The 21,232-nt window shown below is 40.4% G+C and overlaps 1 protein-coding gene across 2 annotated transcripts; it reads right to left on the bottom strand.

The window, feature by feature from the left end:
• Positions 1–1,909: 1,909 nt before the first annotated feature.
• On the bottom strand, positions 1,910–20,732 carry SERPINB12 (serpin family B member 12). Of its 2 annotated transcripts, none has more exons than XM_005612969.4 (8): positions 20,596–20,732; positions 14,993–15,178; positions 12,678–12,812; positions 11,754–11,894; positions 10,294–10,411; positions 6,283–6,425; positions 5,160–5,327; positions 1,910–4,209 (listed from the first exon to the last, which is right to left on the bottom strand). In XM_005612969.4, exons 2-8 carry the CDS (start codon positions 15,158–15,160, stop codon positions 3,805–3,807), a joined length of 1,278 nt encoding a protein of 425 aa, XP_005613026.1. In that variant the 5' UTR covers positions 15,161–15,178; positions 20,596–20,732; the 3' UTR covers positions 1,910–3,804. The 2 variants fall into 2 exon arrangements, with proteins under 2 accessions (XP_005613026.1, XP_014583363.2); XM_014727877.2 differs by lacking the exon at positions 20,596–20,732 and adding an exon at positions 16,654–17,513.
• Positions 20,733–21,232: the final 500 nt, after the last annotated feature.

Here is a 21,232-nt window from a genome sequence, read left to right as displayed (position 1 = left end):
TGCTTCTTAAATGCTTTCACCCATTTGTAGCTAAAACATTGTTTGATGAGCATTACGGATGACATTATTCAGAAGGAAACCAGTGTATTCGAATGTGAGGATTTTTAAATTAAGTATTAAGTGTAAAGAATACATTGGTAAAAGGTATGCATATGTGGGAATAAATTTTCTGTTTTATTGAGTAAAAGAGAAAGAATAAGACAGCAGATTGGGGAAAACAAGAATACAATGTGAGTAATGTGGATAAACAACACGTTTGAAGTTGGCATTCAACTGTGGAGCAAAGAAATCCACAGAGACAACTGCACAACTTCCTAACCCTGTCACCCCAGTTATAGGACCTCTCCCTCAGGTTAATGATGTTTTAATTTTTAAAATGCCACACATGCAAAAGAAGTAAACGGCAATCAGGGATGAAGCAACACATGTCTGGCTTGCTCCAGCTCAAGCAAAACCTGGGGCAGAGTTTGAAGGGGAAATATGCTTTAGATAATGTATGAAATCATACGAGGACTTGGGTTGAAATAAAATAGAGCCTGTGAACTAGAGAGCACTGGAGAGCCTAGTGGGTCTACACGTCATGGCTCTCTTCCCAGAATATTTATAGTCGGCGTAAATGAATCAACTGTTTTTGAATCTACATTGCCTCACTTGTTCTACATTGCTGGGTGGAAGGAACCTTGAACTAGAAATGGAAGCACTCACTCCCCTGATTTGCATGCTCTGGCTGGTTTTCTAGCAATTACAGCAGCCTACTGACTCGCATATTCTCTCTGCCTTGGCTGCCATATTGAAGAGTCAGTCTCACTGAAGGTGCAAAAATGAAGACTCAAGAGCTTCTATTTTCAGTATAATTCCCAGCATCTCAGAGGCTTCCATCTAGTGTAGTTCTCCTGTAGCAAGTTAGAACCCTCTTCTCTCTGTATGGCCTGACTCTCACACTCTAAACAGAGAGGGTAGATGAAAAATACAAACCCAAGAACACTGCCACCCATGCTCTTTCTGTCCTTGTCCCACCCAAAGCACTTTAGTTGTGATGACTAAACTTCCTAGGGTGGAAAGTGCCAATGCCTGTGAGGCATACTTGGACTTGAGTCCAAGTCATACTTGGGGAGTTTGGCTCAAATCTTCAACTGGCTGCAGAAAGAAAACAAACTAATAAGAAAGACAGAGGCTGGGAGACAGCAGCAAGTACAAAGTAGAGAGGTAGATGTCCAGAATTCAGATTGACAGAGATCTTGTGTTTCTGAACTTAGGGGAAGGCTGCAGTGGGAGAAAAGACAGATTGATGCAATGGTGGCATGATACAGGTAACCCCTGGATGATGCCTTTCCATCCAGCCCTGTCAGCTTGTAGTCAGCTGCAATTTCTCCCATATTCTGGTGATCCATCGACTAGCACTCTTAGGTTTTAGAATTGTTGTGAGTTTTCATTCCTTTTGTATGCCTTCGTACGTAATTATGGTGGAAAGTTGGGAGAAATTATTACTGGCATAAAATACATTTTTTCTACATAGTTGAGATGAATTGTTAGTTTTATAGATTATGTATTTCTATATTTCTGAATGAAAAATTTTAAAGAAAAATTTATGTCATTAAAAAAAAGTCGGTTGGGGTCCAGCCCCATGGCCGAATGGTTAAGTTCACGTGCTCCACTTCGGTGGCCCAGGATTTTGCTGGTTCAGATCCTGGGCACAAACATGGCCCCGCTCATCAAACCCTGCTGAGGCGGCATCCCACATAGCACGACCAAAGGGACCTACAACTAGAATATACAACTATGTACTGGAGGGCTTTGGGGAGAAGAAGAAGAAAAAAAAAAAAAGAAGAAGAAGAAGATTGGCAACAGATGTTAGCTCAGGTGCCAATCTTTAAAAAACAAAGCCAATCGGCAACACATTACACATAGCTTAACTAATGACAAAAGTGCTTTATTCACTAAGAAGAAACATTTTAATCAATCAAAGATTAGTAAAGACTGTTTACTGATGTACAGAAAGATTTAAGAATCTCACTCTTTCTCATCACTGTAAATACATACATTTTTCCCTCATGATTAAAATTCTGAAAAATCCCAATACAAACGAGAAAATGTGTTTATCAGGGAAAAGAATTAGAACATAAGCAATTTCAGACCATGACAGACCTATATATAGGTCACGGTTATCCAGCTGTGTCCCTCAGTGATGCCAGGTCGGCATGGAACCAGGCCTTAAAATGTCAGCCCCAAAAGGAACCACAGGAGAGACTGATTTGATTATCTGAGACAAATGTGACCCATGGGACGTGCATTCTGGGTAAAAAACTTAGAAGTAATGCTTCAAACTGCCTCACATTACCTATGAGAAATTTTTAATACCATAAACAAGATTTAACAATGAGAAAACTGTATGAAGAATGTGAAATTTGTCCCTCTTCGCACAAAGAAATCACTGGCGTAGAGGAGCACTGGGGTAGGAGGTCAGCATGAGAGCAGGTGAGGTTTACCTACCTTCTCCTGCAAAAACTGCTACAGCCACACTGACCAACACAGTGGCAACTGGGCAGAGGATGGTCATCAGGCAAGGCAGAGAAACTGGGCCACAACCAAGACCAGAAATTCACCTCCACAGAAGAGAGACTGACCAATTCCTCGAGTTAGGCATGTCAGTGGTCATTCCAGAGCATTCAGCTAAGGCAGAGATCAAGAACTCAGACCAACACATCAGAGAACAAAGGGCCCAGGTCCTAGAGTCTTGAACACTCTGATGTCAGGCTTTCAGTAGACCAGAGCTTGATATGAAAGCCAATAGCCTTCCTGACAAGGGTTTCCATGTGCATCACACCCAGGCCCAGGCCTGCTCTCGGGACATGACCAAGCATGAGGCCTCTGTGAGGACAAATGGGTCCATGTGGCCAGAGTACTGAGAGAAGGGAATGGGGAGCCCAGTGGTCCACAGTGAGGGAAACACTTCTCTCCCCCACCTCACATGCTAGGTATTTAGGGGTAACTGCAAGTGAGAATTCTCTGAGGAAGGGGTGAGGAAGAGACAGAGGGAAGTGCTTCACGATGGTGGCCTGGGAGACTCACTAAGGAAAACTGAAACCAACCTCTTTTAAATCCACTTGCCACTTTCTTGGGTCAATGTCAAACTCACAAGACAAATACCATTCTCCTCATCCATGAAAATGAGAGCTGGTTGAGGCAGTCTTACATTCTTGAGCTAGCACCTAAATCCACCCCAAGCCCTGCTTTCTACCAAGTAAGAGGCACCTCACAAAACATCTTCCATGCAGTTGAAGAAGATGGAAGAAGAGGCAAGGTATGCTGCCCAGTGATTGGCCATGATTTTAACTGCCATGGAAACAGAGTTGAGTTTCCAAAACACACTCCATTTAAACATTTTCTCTAGCCACCATATTAAAGTGTTTTCTGAGTTTGCCGTCTCCTAGAAGTGGTCTAATGACTTGAACTTTCAGGATTCCTTCATAAGGAGGTAGGTCACTCAAAGTCAATATGATTCTCAATTATATTGACCTTCAGGTCACAGAGGGTGAATTTATATCCTTGAAAGCTTAGGGTGGTGAAAAGTTAGGGAGGAAGGAAGGGACCTTTGATACTAATGGACTTAGATGAAAATCAGCTACAGGGTGAGAGAAAGATCAGGACAAGTGCCGGCCAATGCCTGGAAGAAGGGAGCCTGGAGCTGCGATGGAATTCGGCCAGCTTTAGATATTAGCAAAAACACAAATGCCCATGTTATAACAGGAGAAGACTGCATTGCCATTTTCTTCCAGCTCCCAAGTACTATACAGTGTGCTCCTTTCAAGGAGAGCAGACCCTGCCATAGAAGAGAATGGTTTGGGTTTTGTTGTGTCTGATGAAAAAGAGAAAAGGATGATTGGCATTAAATGTCACCCAGGATGGTGTGCCCTTTTCCATGCCGACAACTCCGCTGGCTGCAACTGCCTGTGTGCCATTTTCATCCACCTCCACAAAGGTTTTATGGACAACTTTGGACAGGTACAAATTGGGACTTGGAGAGATTCCAGTCAGATCAGCCTTTGTTTCATCAAAGATATCCGTGATGCCCATGTCTTGTAGAATAGAATTGAGGTCATAGCTGTCTTCCAGGGTGAACTGGGGAAGGGAGACGGCTACACTTTCTTCTGACATATTTTCAGAACTGCTCCAGGCCACTATCTTTTCATAGGTGATATTCCTTTCAAGCTACAAGAGGAAGAAAATAACGTTTAAGATCAGATTATGAGCCTGCCACGAATACCCCAATTACTTCAAAGGGTCTGAGTCTATTTCAACAGTCAGTAACAATCTTCAAGGTCTTTCCCTAAGCCTCAAAATACTCTGATTTCATTTAAAACTCCTCCAAGCAAATCTCTTTCCTCTTTAAAAGTTCCAGGATAGTTTGGGTTCCAGCATTCTTTGGTGTCTGACAGACTAGTGTTCAAAGCCCACCAAAGTTCAGTTGAATATGTTGGGTGAGCTTGGCCAAGCCTTGACATTCTGAAGTTCAATCTCCTCTTCTATAAAACGGAGATACTATCATTAGGCTACTGCAAGGATTAAACAAAATAATGTATGTAAACTACTTAACATAGGCCAGGCATATAACAAATTTTGAATAAAGATTATTATTGTAATTACTATACCAGCATTTCTCTACCACTTTCTCTCTATTTCTCTCTTCATCCACATGACCATATGGATTCCTACCTCACAAGTAATCTATTCCAGTATCAGCATCTCCACCTCTGTCGAGGTAGAGGCACCTAAAAGCAGGATTCCACTAAAGGGTCTTTAACTGAGCAAAAGAGTCTGAGTAGAAGGCCAAAAGTCAAGTTGTTCAGAGAAAAGGAAAAGCCATTTCATTTGTAGCAATTTTCAAGTTACTCAGCATCCAGATTCCTAAATCCGGAAAAAATAATTTCAGAGAGCTATGAGATTAAAGAGGAAACTCCTATACAACATTTTTGGCATTTGTTCTTTAGTTCTAAACAAATGAGGAATAAATATCTCAACAAATTCAGATTCTTAAATATTCTTTGATATCTCTTATAGCTCAGGTACCATCCTTCCTCAGTGTGATAGATGGTAGATACCACTGCTTTCCAAAGATCTATAATGAAATATTTTGTAGAGACATGAAAATGAAAGTCTACCTCTTCAAGGCCCTTCAAGTTATCTGCAGAGCAAGATGGAAGCAGGATGAACATGCTGAGCTCCCCCTTGGTATACCTCATTTCAAGGATCTGTGCCTTCAGCTCCTCTATGAAGCCGATTCTAAATAGACCTTTTTGATTCATCATCTTCACAGTCTTCTTTTCGTTCTGTAGTAGACAAGGTAGAAAGTCACAGGACTGCTATGATAACCTCACAAACTCACACGGTCCTCAACTTCCCTGAAAACAGGGGTCCATTAAATCTTCACCAGAAGTTCTGAGCCACACTAGTGATCCCAACCAAAGAGAGTCCTCTGCCCACTGGTCAGCTGGCCTTTCCTTTACCAACACTTTATCTTCCCATGGTTTTAATCGGTTCTTCAGCTTCCAAGACCACTTGTTGGTAGACTGTCTTTCCAGGCATCTACCCACAGCCTAGCCAGCAGAAACAAGCCCTGCCAGCTCTCTGTCTTCCATACCTGTTCCATCCCAGTCACTTGGCCTCATGTGGCCCCCTGCACCTGCTGGCCTGAATGCCCCCACCACAGTGCCAATGGGAACCTTGGTTAAATGATAACCATCTACATATTAAATTAACAACACTTGTTCCATAGGCTTCCATCAGAGGAAATGGCACCACTCCAGGCACTTTAAATCTCAAAATAATCTCAAGGTATGTAGGGGGTCATGAATCTACAGATGAGGATGTACAGCACTTGAGAGAGGAACATGGCTAACAAGTGCTGGCCTGGGGCCTGACTCTTCCCTTTCCTCCCATTCTGCAGCTTGGTGGCTTGAGGCAAACACTCACAGAGTGAATCCTAACGTGAATTTGGCTAAGTAACTTAACCTGTGCATTTTTTCTCCCTCAACTCCTAAATGGGAATAATAATAACATCCATTTTCATAACATTATTTTGGGAACAAATGAAATAATGAGTGGAAAATGCTCAGTGCAGTGCCTGGCACAAAAATGCTTAATAAACTTCAGGTACTGATTTTTGTACTAAATGTTCTTATTATACATGTAAGCTGTGACCCAGTGATCTAAGTTTTAGATTTGAGTATACACACTGCAAATCATTCTGAGTGGAAATTCTGAGTGGAATATCTAATGTAGTACCTCATTTAGAGAGAAATGTGCATCAACTGTGTTTTCACAGTCGAAATATTTTTCCCATTTGGCCTTGAAGTAAACAGCATTCACTAGCACCAGCACGGTTGCATTGGTAAGAGTTTCCTTTCTGAAGAGTTCCTTGATTTTACCTAAAAAAGAAAAAGTGCCAGAGAATATCCTGAATATGAACTGTATGAAAAGTACTCAAGTAGACATATTTCTTTCAATGCAGCTTAACATCCCCAAGGCTAGAGAACATCCCATTGAAGAGACACGCTGACCCCAGAAAATTGAAAGACTCATAGTCTGGGGTGGGATGGAGGTAGAGATAAGGGTGGGAGTGATGGGGGAGGCGCCCTCTCACTAAGAGGGGCCCATTCCAAGCACTGTAACTGGGGGAATTTCCTCTGATTCTCTGTATCACTGTGGTTGGAACTTGTCACCAGACATCTTATGCCATGGTTGACCTTTCAAATTATGTATCCTACCACTTATTATATCATATAGTCTCCTTGAGAAAAAACACTGTTGTATAAACTTCCTATCTCAAGCACTTACCATAGAAGATGAAAAAAATGCATACAAATTCTTGCATACAAACAAAAATGCATATAAATATATGGGGCCATGATAGAAAACTGATTTTCTAGGGACTTTCACATGCCCTCTCTCATTTCATTCCACATCAACCCTGAGAAGGAGGTATTGTTATCCCTTCTTTATAGTAGAATAAACTACAGCCAATGAGAGGAGAGGCCACAGAGCTAAAAAGCAGCAAGGCCGATGGAGATGAGTCCTGGGGCCTTCCCGCTCCTGGCCTGGTTCTGCGGCTCCTCCCACAATAACCAGCCCTAAAGAAGACTGGAAAAGCCCATGCTATCAGGCAATAGTCCATCCATCATTTTCCACCTCAGAATACTAAATCCTCAGTTGCTTGAATGCATGTCAAGGCCTTAAAATGAGAAGATCTTTCCACCTCAAGAAGATTTCCACTTAAATCCCATAGCAATAGATTATGTTGACATCACCTACACTTAAAATACTTTGGGAGAGTTAACTAAGTGAGGAGAAACTAGATATTCATGGCTTAGTATTACTTTCTTCAGTGAACCACTTTCCTCTTGGCAACTGAGTGGAACCTTGAAGGAATGAGAATTTTTATGGCATGTGGAAGAAATAAGGAGAAATAATTTTGGAGTTTGGGTGCTTCCCCCAAGGAAAGGCCAGGCAGGGATATCCCAGCCCCAAGCCAACGTGAGGAGGTCAAGTGACAAGGAAGGAAATTCATCAAATGGAAGAGAGAATCAGAAAGCATTGCACCTGACACCAAACTGAAGCAAGTCAGACATCTTCCCCAGGCCATCCATCACTGAGAACATGTGCAAACGCCCTGGGACATGGTCTTATTCTGAAGGCAGAAGAAGTGATGCACTATGTGTGTTCCCTCATGTACTCCAAACTTTTCATTGCACAGAAGCATCTTTCTCAGACCCACACTGTAGTCAAAAAAATGCCCTGATCCATCCAGCAGTTTGATCTGACCCCCAAGGAAGCCACTAACCTTTAGGCCTGAGGGAAAGAGTTTATTCTGTTTCTCAAGCCTACGTATGCTCTGGTAGAAGGAAGCACTCGCTAAGTCCTATCCAGGGTACCAGCATCAAGCGGGCTGACATCCTCCCTTCTTCTCCATAGAAAGCCAACAAAACCACAGACCACTTCTCCCCGTGTGTGAAACACAAATCTGGGGAGGTTTGAGTCTCCAACACCGGGATGGTGGGGCATGAATCTAGTGGGGACATGGTTCAGGGGGACAAGACCACTGCAAGTAAACAAGAAATAGGAAAGGGAAAGGTTTAAAGGAGAAGTTGAAGCCTCTCACTTGTTGGCTACACTGAGTTCAGAACACAAAGGCTAATCCTTAAACAGCAATAACTACAATAAATAACACTTCTAACCTGAGGACACAAACCTTGTTCAAGGATCGTTTATCGGTTTTAGAAATCCTTTTTTTAAAAAAACCTAAATCATGGATAGGGTATATTCCCATTTTGGAAAATCTTTAATTTGTTTGAAAAATTGCGTTAAAATATTTGACATGTTACGAGGAGACATAAATGGGGTGTCAGAAAGGCAATTTCTTTATTTGGGCTTATTGTCTCTGCTTTGCATTTGAAGAATCAAGATGTTCAAGTTAAGGTACTGTGAGTCATTCTTGATGACCCGCTGACTCTCATTAAGCCATCCATCCTATCCGAGTGACTGGTAAAATCCTTCTGATCTACACCTCAATATCGCTCAAATCCATCCAGATCTCACCATCTCCACCAGCACCACCTGGTCCAAGCTGCTAGCACCTCTCTGTTGTTCTTCTACAATGATGCTCTATCTGCCATCTGCACCTGCATGCCCTCCTGTCCACTTCCAATCTGTTCTCCATTGGACAATCAGAGTCATCTTTTTAAAAACACACTCTCTGTCTTAAACCTTCTCTAGCTCCCCTTTGTTCTTAGTTCATCATGTGAAGCAACACTGAAAACTTTTATACTTGAGTGGGTTCTTATTAAGGCAACATGAATTTGTATATTAATTACAAGTACATATGAGACACTAAGACACCTACTATAGATTTGAAACTCCTTCCAACTCAATTAAAGAATATTTTTAAACATGCTGTATTGTTTTTGTTGTATGATAGATGTGTAAGTCCAAGAAACAGTGTCCTAAATAATTCTAATATGACAGACAAACTCCAATGTCAGTGGATATTTTACGGGGAAGATGAGTTTTGATTCTATGAGCAACTGAACCTTCAGTGCTGAAAACACTGGTGTGATTCAAACAATGACAACAATCAATGCATACCATCAAAAGGAAACTCTAAACTATGATGAATGAATTAGAAGCATTAGAAATATTGAAACAAAAAATAGAACTTATGAGGAGAAACCATTTAGAACGTGAAACTATGGGTTCCATTTGCTAAAGAAAATACAGTTTTAGAGAATCATGGAATTTCATGGAGGCAAGAGATCTTCTCTCTTCTACTCCATCATTTTACAGATGTAGCTGCTGAGAACCAGAAAGGTTATCAACACAAGGTCATTTAATTAATTTAGCTGCAGTCAGGCCCAGTTTCACATGGTTTCTGTTTTGCTTTTAATGCAAGCATCAGAGCAGTAAAGAACCCCTTACTCTACCAAGTTAAGCACAGGAACAAGGTATAGTTATTTCATGAAGATTGATAATATTCCACAGTGGCACAATTTATAATTTTTTGGAATAACCGTGTAACTGAGTTACATGAAGAAAAGATTAGAAGGAAGACATTAAAGAGTAGAGGGTACGTGAAGATTAATCCCAGATGCCTCGAGGCTGAGGATTTGGCAGACAGGCAAGCGTGCTGGACGAACCAGGCTGCCAGAAAGAGAGGTAGCATAGCAGATTGTGTTTAAACATCGATGGGAGGGAATGGCCATGTTGGGAGCCCACGTTCACGCAGTCTGATCCCTCTTCCATTTAGAGACTTCCATTGTGCAGGGAGCTGGATGGGCTGGAAAGGGAGCTTTATATTTAAAAATTATGCCATTTATGTTGAACTCAAATTTTCACCCTTCATCACTATCTGTAAGTCCCCCTTCACTCAGAGAATACCTATTTACCTAGTGAAAAGTTGTTAAGAATAAGGATTTTATTATTTTCGTTTCCCTCTGAGTAACTACATTTTCTTCGGAATCTTTTTACTGACCCCTTAAAAAAAAAATGGACATAGTTAACATCCTGCTGGCATTGTGCTTGGCTGAAAGCCACTTCATCTTTGTGAGGGAGCAAAGGAGCCACAATAAGTAACCACAGTACCTAAGCATTTTAGCTGTTTGACACCAGCAGAACACACTTTGGACCCACTCCACATGCATGAGCATCTGGCCTCTGACAGACTAGCAATCTGAAATGCTGGGCTGACTTGTTTTCTTTTAAATGGAAAAGAATACTAGCTACACTATGTTTGGTTTTTCTTACCTTGGGATTGAGATTCAACCCAGAAATTAATCTCTTGTCTGGACTTTTCAGTGTCTTTCTTGAAATCAACACTTTCAATCGTCGTGTGGTAAAACTGAATCACACCATCTATGTATTCCTGATAAATTGGGATAAATAGAAATAATGCAAGAAAATCACACAATTATGCTAATAGTTAAGAGTGAGTCAGTCATGAGAAGCCTAGTGAGAAAGATGTCCCTAATCATTTAAGCTGGATGCTTGTGGTCTCTCTCTGTGCCCAGTCTTAACTAGCCAGAGACATCTCTGCTGTTGTGGTGACAATTTAGGATGTAGAATGCTTATTCACGGAGCAGTCCATAGTTACTATGGCACAAGACTTTCCAACCGGATGTCTTTTTATTTGGCCATTCCGCTTATGGAGACATCACAAGATACATATCAGGTAATGTGAGAGACTTAGCTGTAAAATGCTTTTATTTTTAAGAATTAAAACCCTGCTTAATAACCCAGTAACGGTTACAGAGTTTCTGTTTGGGGTGATGCTTACACAACATTGTGAATGTAATTAATGCCACTGAATTATACACTTAAAAACGGTTAAAATGGCAATTTTTATGTTACAGATATCTTTATCACAATTTTTAAAAAATTAATAATGTAATACACCAAAAACATTGATTTGCACATTTTTAATGGGTGAAGTGTACGATATGTAAATTTATATCTCAATGATGCTACTTTTAAAAGAAAGCATATGAAATCTCATTTTCATTGTAGGAGAACATACTTATTTCGGTCAAAATAAGCTACTCGCTCTTCTCTGGATGCCAGCCCTAACCAGCTGTATCCATCTGCCATTGGCCACGCCTCACGTTTATTCCTAGGTACGTGGCTCCTTCTAGTGGTGAGGGAGGAAACTGAAGCCCAGATTCAGATGCATCTCGCTCCAGATACAAAGCTGTTAGGCCACAGAGACGAAACACACGCCTTTTGGGCTCCAAATGCAGTCTCCTTCTGCCGTGCCACTCGCATCTTTAGTGAGTACAATTTCATTGCAGGGTGGCCTGATCGTGGCACAAAAGGACATTTTGGAGAAGTGCCTTGGAGGAGGTGGGGGTAACAGGAAGAGGAGCTACCACGTGCACCATCTGCCAGGCACCTTGACTTTAGAACACCATTACCAAATCCACACGTGCTCCGAAGGCTGTTAGTCACGTGACCCTCCCCCCCCCCCGCCCCGCCCCCCGGCCTTGATCCCACTCACAGCGGGCCCCATAAACCGCTCAAGTTGAAAACTGGGAGGAGGGCAACAGAAGGTGTGGGAAAGAAAGGTGGGTCTCCGACATCCCGCCAAGCCACAGCGCATCCTCCTGTCAGAGAGGTTTGTGTTCTAGATGGCAGCTGAGTATTCCAGCTACACACTGATTTTTCAATAGCATATTATAGATAGCTTTAACCCCCAGTCATGCCTGACTCACCGGACAGATTGGGAATTCCTGCTCTCCATAAAGCCTGTTGGCAATACTCAGAATGTAATCGACTTTGATCCTGTCTAATTTGCAGAGAAGCTGCCCGAAGTAGCAGCTGAGCAGTGCGCTCTCATCTCCTGAAGACGCGGCCTAACAAAAGAAACAAAACAGGATCTTCTCAGAGGAGTTAAATGCCACTAAAGCAAGCTGTCGTTTCGCTTTCTTACCATGTGGGGGAGCAAACTGAGAAGAAGAGAGGAATGGAGAGTGAGAGACAGTCCTAGTGGGAGATCATGGCTCCCACATTATCGTCAAGATCACCCAGGAAAAATGTATTTGGTGACTCAGCAATGCACACTATAATTTAGATTAGCGCACCTCTTTGTTCTCTGTATTCAAAAAAAATACAGGATACAGACAATCTCGTCTCTATCCTCTTAAACTTGCTAAGGTAAGGGGATATTTAACCTGGAGAGTATCTTTCCTGCTCCTGGTATGAGACAACCAATAAAAGTTGTGGGTGTCAGTACAGATTTCAACATTAAATAGACCAGGCAAAAGTGGAGAGAGGGAGACTGGGTTATCCCACAGCTGGTTCCCACCCTTACTGCCCTTCATCCTCAACTGTGGTCCATCCTGGGAACCTGTGGCCTATAAAGGTAGCAAGTACTGGGACTATGATCCAAGTTTCTTTATCATAAGCAGAAGATACTAGATCCTGCTCTTTAGGAAACCAGCTTACAGTCAAGGACATCTAAGGCACAAAATCAGAAAAGAATTGCGGGTCATATTGGATTATTATTGCTATTGTTGTTGCTGCTGAGGACAGCCAGGGGATAAGGGATATTTGGGGATAAGCAACCATCGCCTAATATAGTCCAGCCAGAGCAAGCAATTTGTAAGGAAGAGTGACAGGAGTTCGTGGGGGCTCACCTGCAGATTCAGAGACCCTGTCGTTTCTTTCTGCTCTTCAGGAGAGCTGTCAACCAGCACTTCTTGTGCTTTGCTTTTCAGACAGGGATCAGGTTCTTTGCTTTCATTCTGGGAAAATTCATTGAAGTGTAGCACCTGCATGATAATGGTATGGGGTCTCTCAGACCATATGAACAGCAGGAAGTCTGAATAACTTCAGAAACATTTTTATAATGTGATAATGGCAATGATTATACAGTCAAACAAAACAATCAGCAACAGTAAAAGCAAAATGGATGTTTCTTTTTGACTTGGCTTGTGAGATGCAATGAAGGGGAAGGAAGCTGAATGCTACCCCCCACTGGGGCTGCATTTAAGAATGAATGTAACCAAACTAAAAGAATATCAAGGTATTTGCTAGCCACATGTGGCCATTGAGCCAGGCTGAAGTGACTGTTAATGTAAGACACACTTGCCAGATTTTGAAGACTTAGGATGGAAAAAAAAAAAAAAAGAATGTAAAAAATCTCTTTTAAATTTTTCAATTGATTACATGTTGATATGATAATATTTTGAATGTATTGAGTCAAATAAAATATATCATTAAAATTACTCTCACTTATTTCTTTTCACTTTCTTAATATGGCTACTAAAAATTTTTACTGATGTACATGACTTAAATTATATTCGCATTAGACACCACCGATCTAGAGCTTCAAATCAATCAAGCGAGTCAGGACAGCAAAAGACAAGTTTTTGCGGAAAGGTAGGAGACAAGCAGCACATCTTGTACTGCTCAGGGTAGGTTTGCTGAGCAGGTAGGGTTAGGGTTAAGGTTAAGGTTAGGGTTAGGGTGACAACCAAGTGCCTGGAGAAAGAACATCCGAAACCCGAACTGGAGGATGCCAACCACACTCCAAAGCTAAGTTTTGCTAATGGAATAATATACAAAATCTAAATAAAGGAACAAAGTAGAATGACCCTAAGCACATTCTGCCTTAATCCAAGACATCACCCCTCCATATTAGGGACAACAGCTGTGTTCAGGCATAACCCCTGACCCGGGGAAGTATAAGATCAAACTCAGGGGCTGTAGTTTACTGGGGAGTTGTTCTTGTCACTTTCATTCATTCATTCGTCAAATTTACATTGGGTGACTACCACTATAAACGAAGCACTGTTCCCGGACAGAGATTCCTGCCTCTAGATTATAGTCTAGTGGGGGGGGGGGGGGGGGGGGACATGCAAAAAGTAATGCACGCAGTAATTAACTACTGTATGCAGTATGTTAGAAGATGGAAAATGGCATGTAGGGGGAAATAACTAGGGTAAGAGAAAATCATACAGGGTTGGTGGCCACATTGGAGTGTTAGATTCACAGGTCAAGGTAAGCCTTGTTGAGAAGGTCAACTCTGATCAACGTCCTGCGGGAGACAGTAAGTTATAGATCTGTTATCTGGGGGAAGAGCCATCAGACAAAGGGAAGGGAGCTAGGGCCCTAAGGCAAGAGTGGGAATGACTTAGCCAAGGGAGCTGGGAGCCCAGTGTGGCTGGAGCCAGTGAGAGGCAGGAGAGGAGAGATTGAGTCTCCGGGTTTTCTGGAAGTCACATCCCAGATGCTCACGGGCTGTTTCAAGGACTCCGCTGCTCTCATTAGTGAAATGGGAAGTCTGGATTTTGAGCAGATGAGAAACAGGATCTTTCTTAGGTTTTGAAAGGATCTTTCTGGCAACTGGGTTGAGAACAGACTGTCAGTGGAAGCATGGACGCCCATTAAGAAGTTATTTCCAGGTTAGAAGGGACAATGATGGGTCAGCCCTCAGAGAATGGTGGGAAATGCCTAAGTTCTGGATAAATTTTGAAAGAAAAGCCAAGAGGGTTTTCTGACAAATCTAATGTGAAGTGAGAGAGAAAGAGTGGAGTCAAGGAGGATGCCATGATCTCTAGCCACTGGATACATCGTCGATGCTTACTAAATATTTATTTAATGGAATGAGTGAGAGAGAAAACACATACATACATCAAAAATTCCTAGCAATATTGGTATCAATAACGACAGAGAAGAAGGGGGACAGACATGCAGACAGATAGAGACAAAGAAGATGAATGAGAAAAGCTGTCAGACTGGTGAGGTTGGGAGGCTCCACAAAGGAGGTGGAGGTTTAAAAGAGCCTTGAAGAATGTTTGGATTGAAGAGAAAGCAAGGCGAGCATATAAATGAAGGCTGCGGGGCAGACGCGAATCCAAGCAAGCCCAGGGTGCAGCGAGCAGCTTGTCTTGCCAAAGCCGGATTAGAGTCTGACTTTGCGTGTGGACCGGAGGTCCTGGATCCGCACCTGGTCGATCTGACGTGCGCTGTCACTTCTGGCCCCCAGACGGACCATGCCAAGGGCCGCCGAGAGGCTCAGAGGACAGAAGAAGATGTTTTTATGATAATCATCTTTGATTATCTCTTGGAAAAGATCAAAGCAAAATTTAGTGTTTGCTGCAACAAGAGAATCCATGGTGAAACTGATGACAATCTAAAACCAAAAAAAACACGAGACAGAGAAAATGATGATCAGAGGAAAATAGGTAAACAGACAGTACTCATTTTACATAACTGAGATACAATCATACACAAATATTCAATATGTTATTAAAAACTGGAAAACTAAAGTCACCATCATCCTGGACAGATATTGATGTTGATATCGATATTGATACAGATAGAGATCTATTTTTGTTTAGTGGTTATGAATTAGTTTCCTAAAACTGCCGTAACAAATTACCACAAACTGAGTGGCTTAGATAACAGGAGTTTATTCTCCCTCAGTTTTGGAGGCAGATGTCCAGAATTAAGGTGTTGGCAGGATTGGTTCATTCTGGAATACACGGCATTCATACTTCTATTCCCCTTATCATTGTGTAAGGTAATTGTTTTTTTATATTTCTGTCATTGCTTCCAAAAGATAATTCTCTTGAGAGCAGGTTCCATGTTTTTTATTCATTTTTGTATCCCATCAGTAAAGAATACAGAAGGTGGCAGATAAGAGCACTTAACAAGTATTTATGGATTATTTGCTATCATCTGCCCCTTTTCCGTTGTAAAGAATTCTAAAATTCTGTTTGAAATATTAGATGATAATTCAGTACCTCATATTAATTCTGTATACATTCTTCAGGCAGCTGTAATTAATAGAAATGGTACATAGTAGAGTCAACTGTTGATTGATTAATTCTCTACTATGTTAGAAATACTTCACTTATTAAACTGGTTTCCTTTATAGTGAAAATGTAAATCTCAGACTAGGTAGGTTTTCCAACAAACCAAAGTATTCTGGGTGAAACTGTTCTTTCCTAAATAGTAGGAAGAAAAAATTATATCCCAAAATATTTCACATGTTATAATTTCCTTAATTTCCACAAAGCTATTAATAACCTAAGAATGAAAGTCCAACTTTACACGGGTAGGTGGTATTCTGCTGGAATAAATATTCAAACCTGGTTATAACTAATTAAATGATAAACAATATCTAAAAACAAAGAAATACATGTGAAAGATGCAATCAAAAGCATTTCCAACTTTGTTACAAAAAAGAAATGCAAACTCATACTATTTAAGATATAGATATTCTAAATATCTTACCATTTTATATTTCAGAAATAATTAATAAAAAGATGAAATACAATCTGTCAATTATGTAAAGATTTAAAAAATTATTCAAATACCCATATTTTTAAAAAATCAATCAGATACATCAGACATCAGACCATGTGTTTGGGGGCTGAGGGAGGTGACAGGTACCACTAATATGCCCTAGCAGGCATTGCCACATTTACAAAAAATTCAAAACATCATAAAACAAAATTTCTCTTTTTTAAAAGACATTTGACTTAATAAAACTAGCATATCCTTTGGTTTCAATCAAATCTCCTTTGGGTTTCTATTATTTAACGTAATTTTCCAATGCAGTGTTCATTGTTAAAAATGAAATTAAGTAATGTTAGCATTTACCTTCTTGCCTTCAGAGTTGCTGCTAACAGCTGGCCAGGTAAGTTTCAATCTACACCCCATCAGGAATGGAAATATATTAACTTTGCCCCTCCCACAATGGCATCTTTCCAAGTGCCATTTTGGAACCCAGGGCAAAATTATCAATGATTGATTAAAGGGGAAAAAAAGAAAGAAAAGAAATGTGTGGCATATATATTTTTAAATAAATTCTCATGCTAAATGCTTTCAACTAAATTAAATATTTAACTTACTATGTTTATATTTTCTTTGCTCTTTCCAGTTGGGTCTCTTTTCAGAGGCCTCATAATAATGTTTGTCCCACAGCTTTCAACCCAAATCCCTATACTTGATAAATAGAGAATTATTTTATTTCACACACCCATTGTCTTGGATATTCCCTTATACATGAATTTCTATATTATTCTAAACTTTTTTTTGACTTATTACATAGGACTTGCAAAATGTAGTTTAAGCTATTTTCAAAGTTGTTTTTTCTCCCTGCAGCAGCCTTGGGCGGGAGTGGGGATTACGATTTCATTTATTGACTAGAATAGCTGAATATCAATCAGAAGATAGAAATTATCAAGACCTACTGACAGAGAGACGGGGGAGGTGGGGGTAACTTTCCAGAAGAGAACAATTTGCTAGACACCAAAGGACTGATCAACTGTATACCAGTATCTCTGGAAATTCTGTCTAATTATCTTCTTAATCTATTCAAGGAATTTTGGAGCCCCACATACCCCTACTTTCTTCCTTTCTTCTTCTTCCTTCGTTCCTTCATTCATTCCTTCTGTCCTTCCTTTCCTTTTTTCTAATTAAGCTTTCATGGGACAAATATATTCCACAACTGAAAAAGCAGAAGTTTTAAAACAGACCCAAATAACTTTTGATGTTGCTTTTAGTTCTAACATTCTAGAATTCTGATTGGTTTAGGACTATAAGCATGGGGGTCAGTAAACAGGGCACAAAGGTTGTAACCAGAGGAGAGTCAGGGAGAGTAAAAACTTGGGGAATCGACATGATTTATAGACAAAATGAGGCCTCGTTCCCTTTTGGCAGCTTTGTCTCCCTTTTCCAGCTTCTCGTCTGACAACATTATCTGAGCTCCGACTCCACGAATATGATTACATTAGACACAGGGAAATTCAAAAGAAAACTTTAAAGCAGGGGATATTGCCATTATGGAGAATAGAAGCTGGTTATATATACTATATGTATATGTATATTTATATGGAGAATGTAAGCTACTTATGCAGCTAGTGTATAAGTGAAACAAGAAAAACAAGTTTTATAAGGTAAGATATTGACCAATGGAAATTAGTAGCTGAGCATCAAAAGGGACTCATTTATCAGTAGTAAACCTAGAAAACAAATATGCTGTTAATTTTCTCCACTTTTTCATTTGAAAATACTTGGGTTTTTTTCTCTAAATGCTTCCACAAGATTCTAAAACCCATCATTTTTCGGCTGAGTTTGGTCATTGGTTATGAATCACAAGAGAGTAGAAAATTTCAACATGTAAATCAATTAATACTTCATGCCAGTTGCTCCGTAACTACTTCATGTGGTTGCTGTCCAGCTTCACCTTTCAAAAAGGGTACTATCTACATTGAGAACAGGATGGGTTTTTTTTCACCTGGCTCCCTGGATTTCTGGTTGTCGCGTTTGTTATTGTTGGCTGTTGATACTCACATGGCATTGGGCTTCTGGATGCCTGAGCAGATTCAAAGCTTATTTGAATATCTTTAATCTAGGATTGCACCTGTTTGTCTTCTCAAATAATCCAACAGAGACCTGGCTACAGATGACTGTGCCCTGCAAGCCTAAAGATTTGGTCTGGTGTGGTTGTTAAATCAGTAGTGATGAAATCCACCACAAAGTGTAGCACAATATTAAGGTAAAGTAAAAATCACTAAAGAGGGCATGAGGATTCACTGAGCACTTACCATATGCCAGGCGCCCTTTGGGACATTGCATTAGTGATCTCATTTGAGAGACTGAAGAAAGTCAGTGTCTCTAATGTCAATGACTGTTAGAGAATTACACCAGAGTTTGGAGGAATTTTGAAATCAACTAACCTGACAGTGCTATTCAAAACAAGCTAAAAAGTTTTTCTGTGTCAACAGGCTGTAAAAACAGGGTTTCATCAAGTGCAGAGTTAGACGGCTCCTCCTAGATATGTTACAACTCCTCATGAGTTATGAGCCAAGCATTTAACCCTTCAATAACTTTTTCTTTCTGGAATTAAAAATTCAGGGATGCCAGAATGATTCACTAGACAGTCTTTGCCAGTTTGTGGTGCAAAACAAGAGGATTAAAACTCTCCTGTGTGGTAAAGGCAGTATTTTTGAAATATTGTAAAGAAGCTCTTTTTCATCCAACTTTACATCATAATACTGAGGAAACAAACAGTGTTTATGGGGAAAATGTCAGCATAGAGACCTTCAATCTAATGAAAAATGTATCTTTTATCTAAACTAGACAGTTGACCTGACATTCACCATTTTATCCTCCAAACCTAAAAGCCTGGGTAACAACACATAAAATTTAAAAGAAAAACATATGTATATTCCATTGAAACAACAAAAAGAAACAGTAGTAAAGACTAAAACACAATAAACTTGTTTTAAAACTTGCAATCACCTTAAGATATCAATTACCCTTTCCTTAAAAGCCCTCAGTTCTCTCGGATCCAAAACTGAAGCCTCCGGGCTTGGAAATAGTGGCCACTGCCTGCCCCAAGTGACAGAGACACAGGGATCAAAGACAGCTAAAGCTGGAAGACGGCAAAGAATACGTCACAGAAAAAGCAGCTCATTTGCAGTCAGAGGATCCAGATCCTGGTCTGACTCTTACTAGCCTGGGACGTGGAGCAAATACCTCTTGAACCTCAATTTCTCACCTATAAAAAAATAGGGACAATCATTTGGCCTTCCTTGCTCTAATGTGTTATACAAATGTTAGTATTATTATTATAATTATGCAGAATTAGGACTGCATTAACTTTTTCTCATTTCTTAGCCAAATTTATATGACGTGTATCTATTTCTTCTACAATCGTAAATCAGGGCTTCATCCCTCAAATCAAGGTACAAAAACTATAGCCCACAGGTCAAATCCAGCCTATTGCCTGTTTCTGTAAATAAAGGTTTATTGATACACAGCCATGCCCATTCATTTACTACTGTCTATGTTGCTTTCAAGCTACAATGGCAGAGTTGAGTAGTTAAGAAGAGACCATATGGCCTGCAAGGCCAAAAATATTTACTATTTGGTCCCTTACTGAAAAATTTGCTGATACTTGCTTTAAATGAGGAAACATAATTTTTAAAACCTATGAGATTTTTATATCCTTAGATATATAACCTCTCTTTACATAGAAGAAATGTTATAATACACTGATATGAAATAGTTTTTTAAATTAAAAATATGCATTTCAGTTTGGTCTTAAGTTGAGGCAAAACTCTAAGCCCCTTGAGTATTGCACTAAAATAATAGCCCAGACATTCATTTGGTGAATAGCTATTTATTGAATCCTACTCTGTGTCAGGCCCTGGGTACACAGTGACCAGGACTGTGATCGTGCCTGCACTCATGATACCTAATGCAGTAGGAGCTTACAACCCAGACTATATTATCTGCATCTAGATATAATAAACATTTATGAAGGACTTAAAATGTAACAGGCCCTTCCACACCCATTATGTCATTCAGTCCTTCCAATAAGTCGAGGGGAGACCTTATTATCCCAATATGACAAATGAGAAAGCTGGGACTCAGATAAGTTGCTCACAGTCACAATGCTAGAAAGTAGCAGGACCATAATTTTAGCACCTTGCTGTCTCTCTGATCCCAAGAATAAAGACCTGCAACACATATAGCTTCTAGCCCCAAAAGGCACCTTTACCAACAACAGCTTGTCCACCTCCCAACGTGTACCTGGAAGCCAGTGAGGACTGTCTGCAGCTAAGGTCTGTGCTCTGATGAAGTCAATTCAGTATCATGCAGACGAGGGAACAGCTGAGCCTACAGCCTGTGGAAACCGGTAAGGATAGGTGCTCAGCAAGTGATTCTGTGACTTTTTATGACCGTGAATCAGAATAATTAACCTATTAGATAGGGGTACAAGAAACATAAATATATGGTCATTAACTCAATGGGCTTTAAATTAAGGTAATTATCTCTAAGTCTGTGTTATTGTTCCTTTAGAACAAAGCATTCCACCATCAGCCTCTCTTTACAAGCTATCCCACAGCCTGCTATTTTCTGGAAGCCGCGGGTTAGAGAGGAAGCCTTTATAAAGGGCTGCTAGAAAGGCCTGGACTTCCTATCTCTGTTCCTTATTCCCTCTAAACAACTTGCAGAGCCCTTTAAGCACTGTGAAACCCCGTGAGTTCATTGTTTGTAAATGGAACACACAAAACCCAAGAGGAAATGGTTTTCATAGCACATCCCAATTCACTCCCAGCAAAGGGATTAAGGGTGACAGAACCGTATGGTCTGAGCCAAGTATGAAGCAACGTAAAAGTTTAGCTGAGAGAGAAATCAGGAATCGCAAACTATTTTCTCCATGCCT

This window comes from Equus caballus, chromosome 8 (assembly GCF_041296265.1).
Source record: "Equus caballus isolate H_3958 breed thoroughbred chromosome 8, TB-T2T, whole genome shotgun sequence".
Lineage (NCBI taxonomy): Eukaryota > Metazoa > Chordata > Mammalia > Perissodactyla > Equidae > Equus > Equus caballus.
The sequence above is the reverse complement of the archived record's forward strand: the minus strand, read 5'-3'. Positions and strand labels throughout refer to the sequence as shown.

Bases quoted from the DNA above. Each gene is read 5' to 3' on its own strand.
- SERPINB12 (XM_014727877.2), bottom strand. From the start codon at position 16,713: ATGGGGTGTAGATTGAAACTTACCTGGCCAGCTGTTAGCAGCAACTCT. The intron at 15,179-16,653 runs GTAAATGCTAAC...TTTTGGTTTTAG, and splicing joins GCAACTCTGAAGGCAAGAAG to ATTGTCATCAGTTTCACCAT. The intron at 11,895-12,677 runs GTGAGCCCCCAC...TTCTTTTGTTAG, and splicing joins CAGGGTCTCTGAATCTGCAG to GCCGCGTCTTCAGGAGATGA.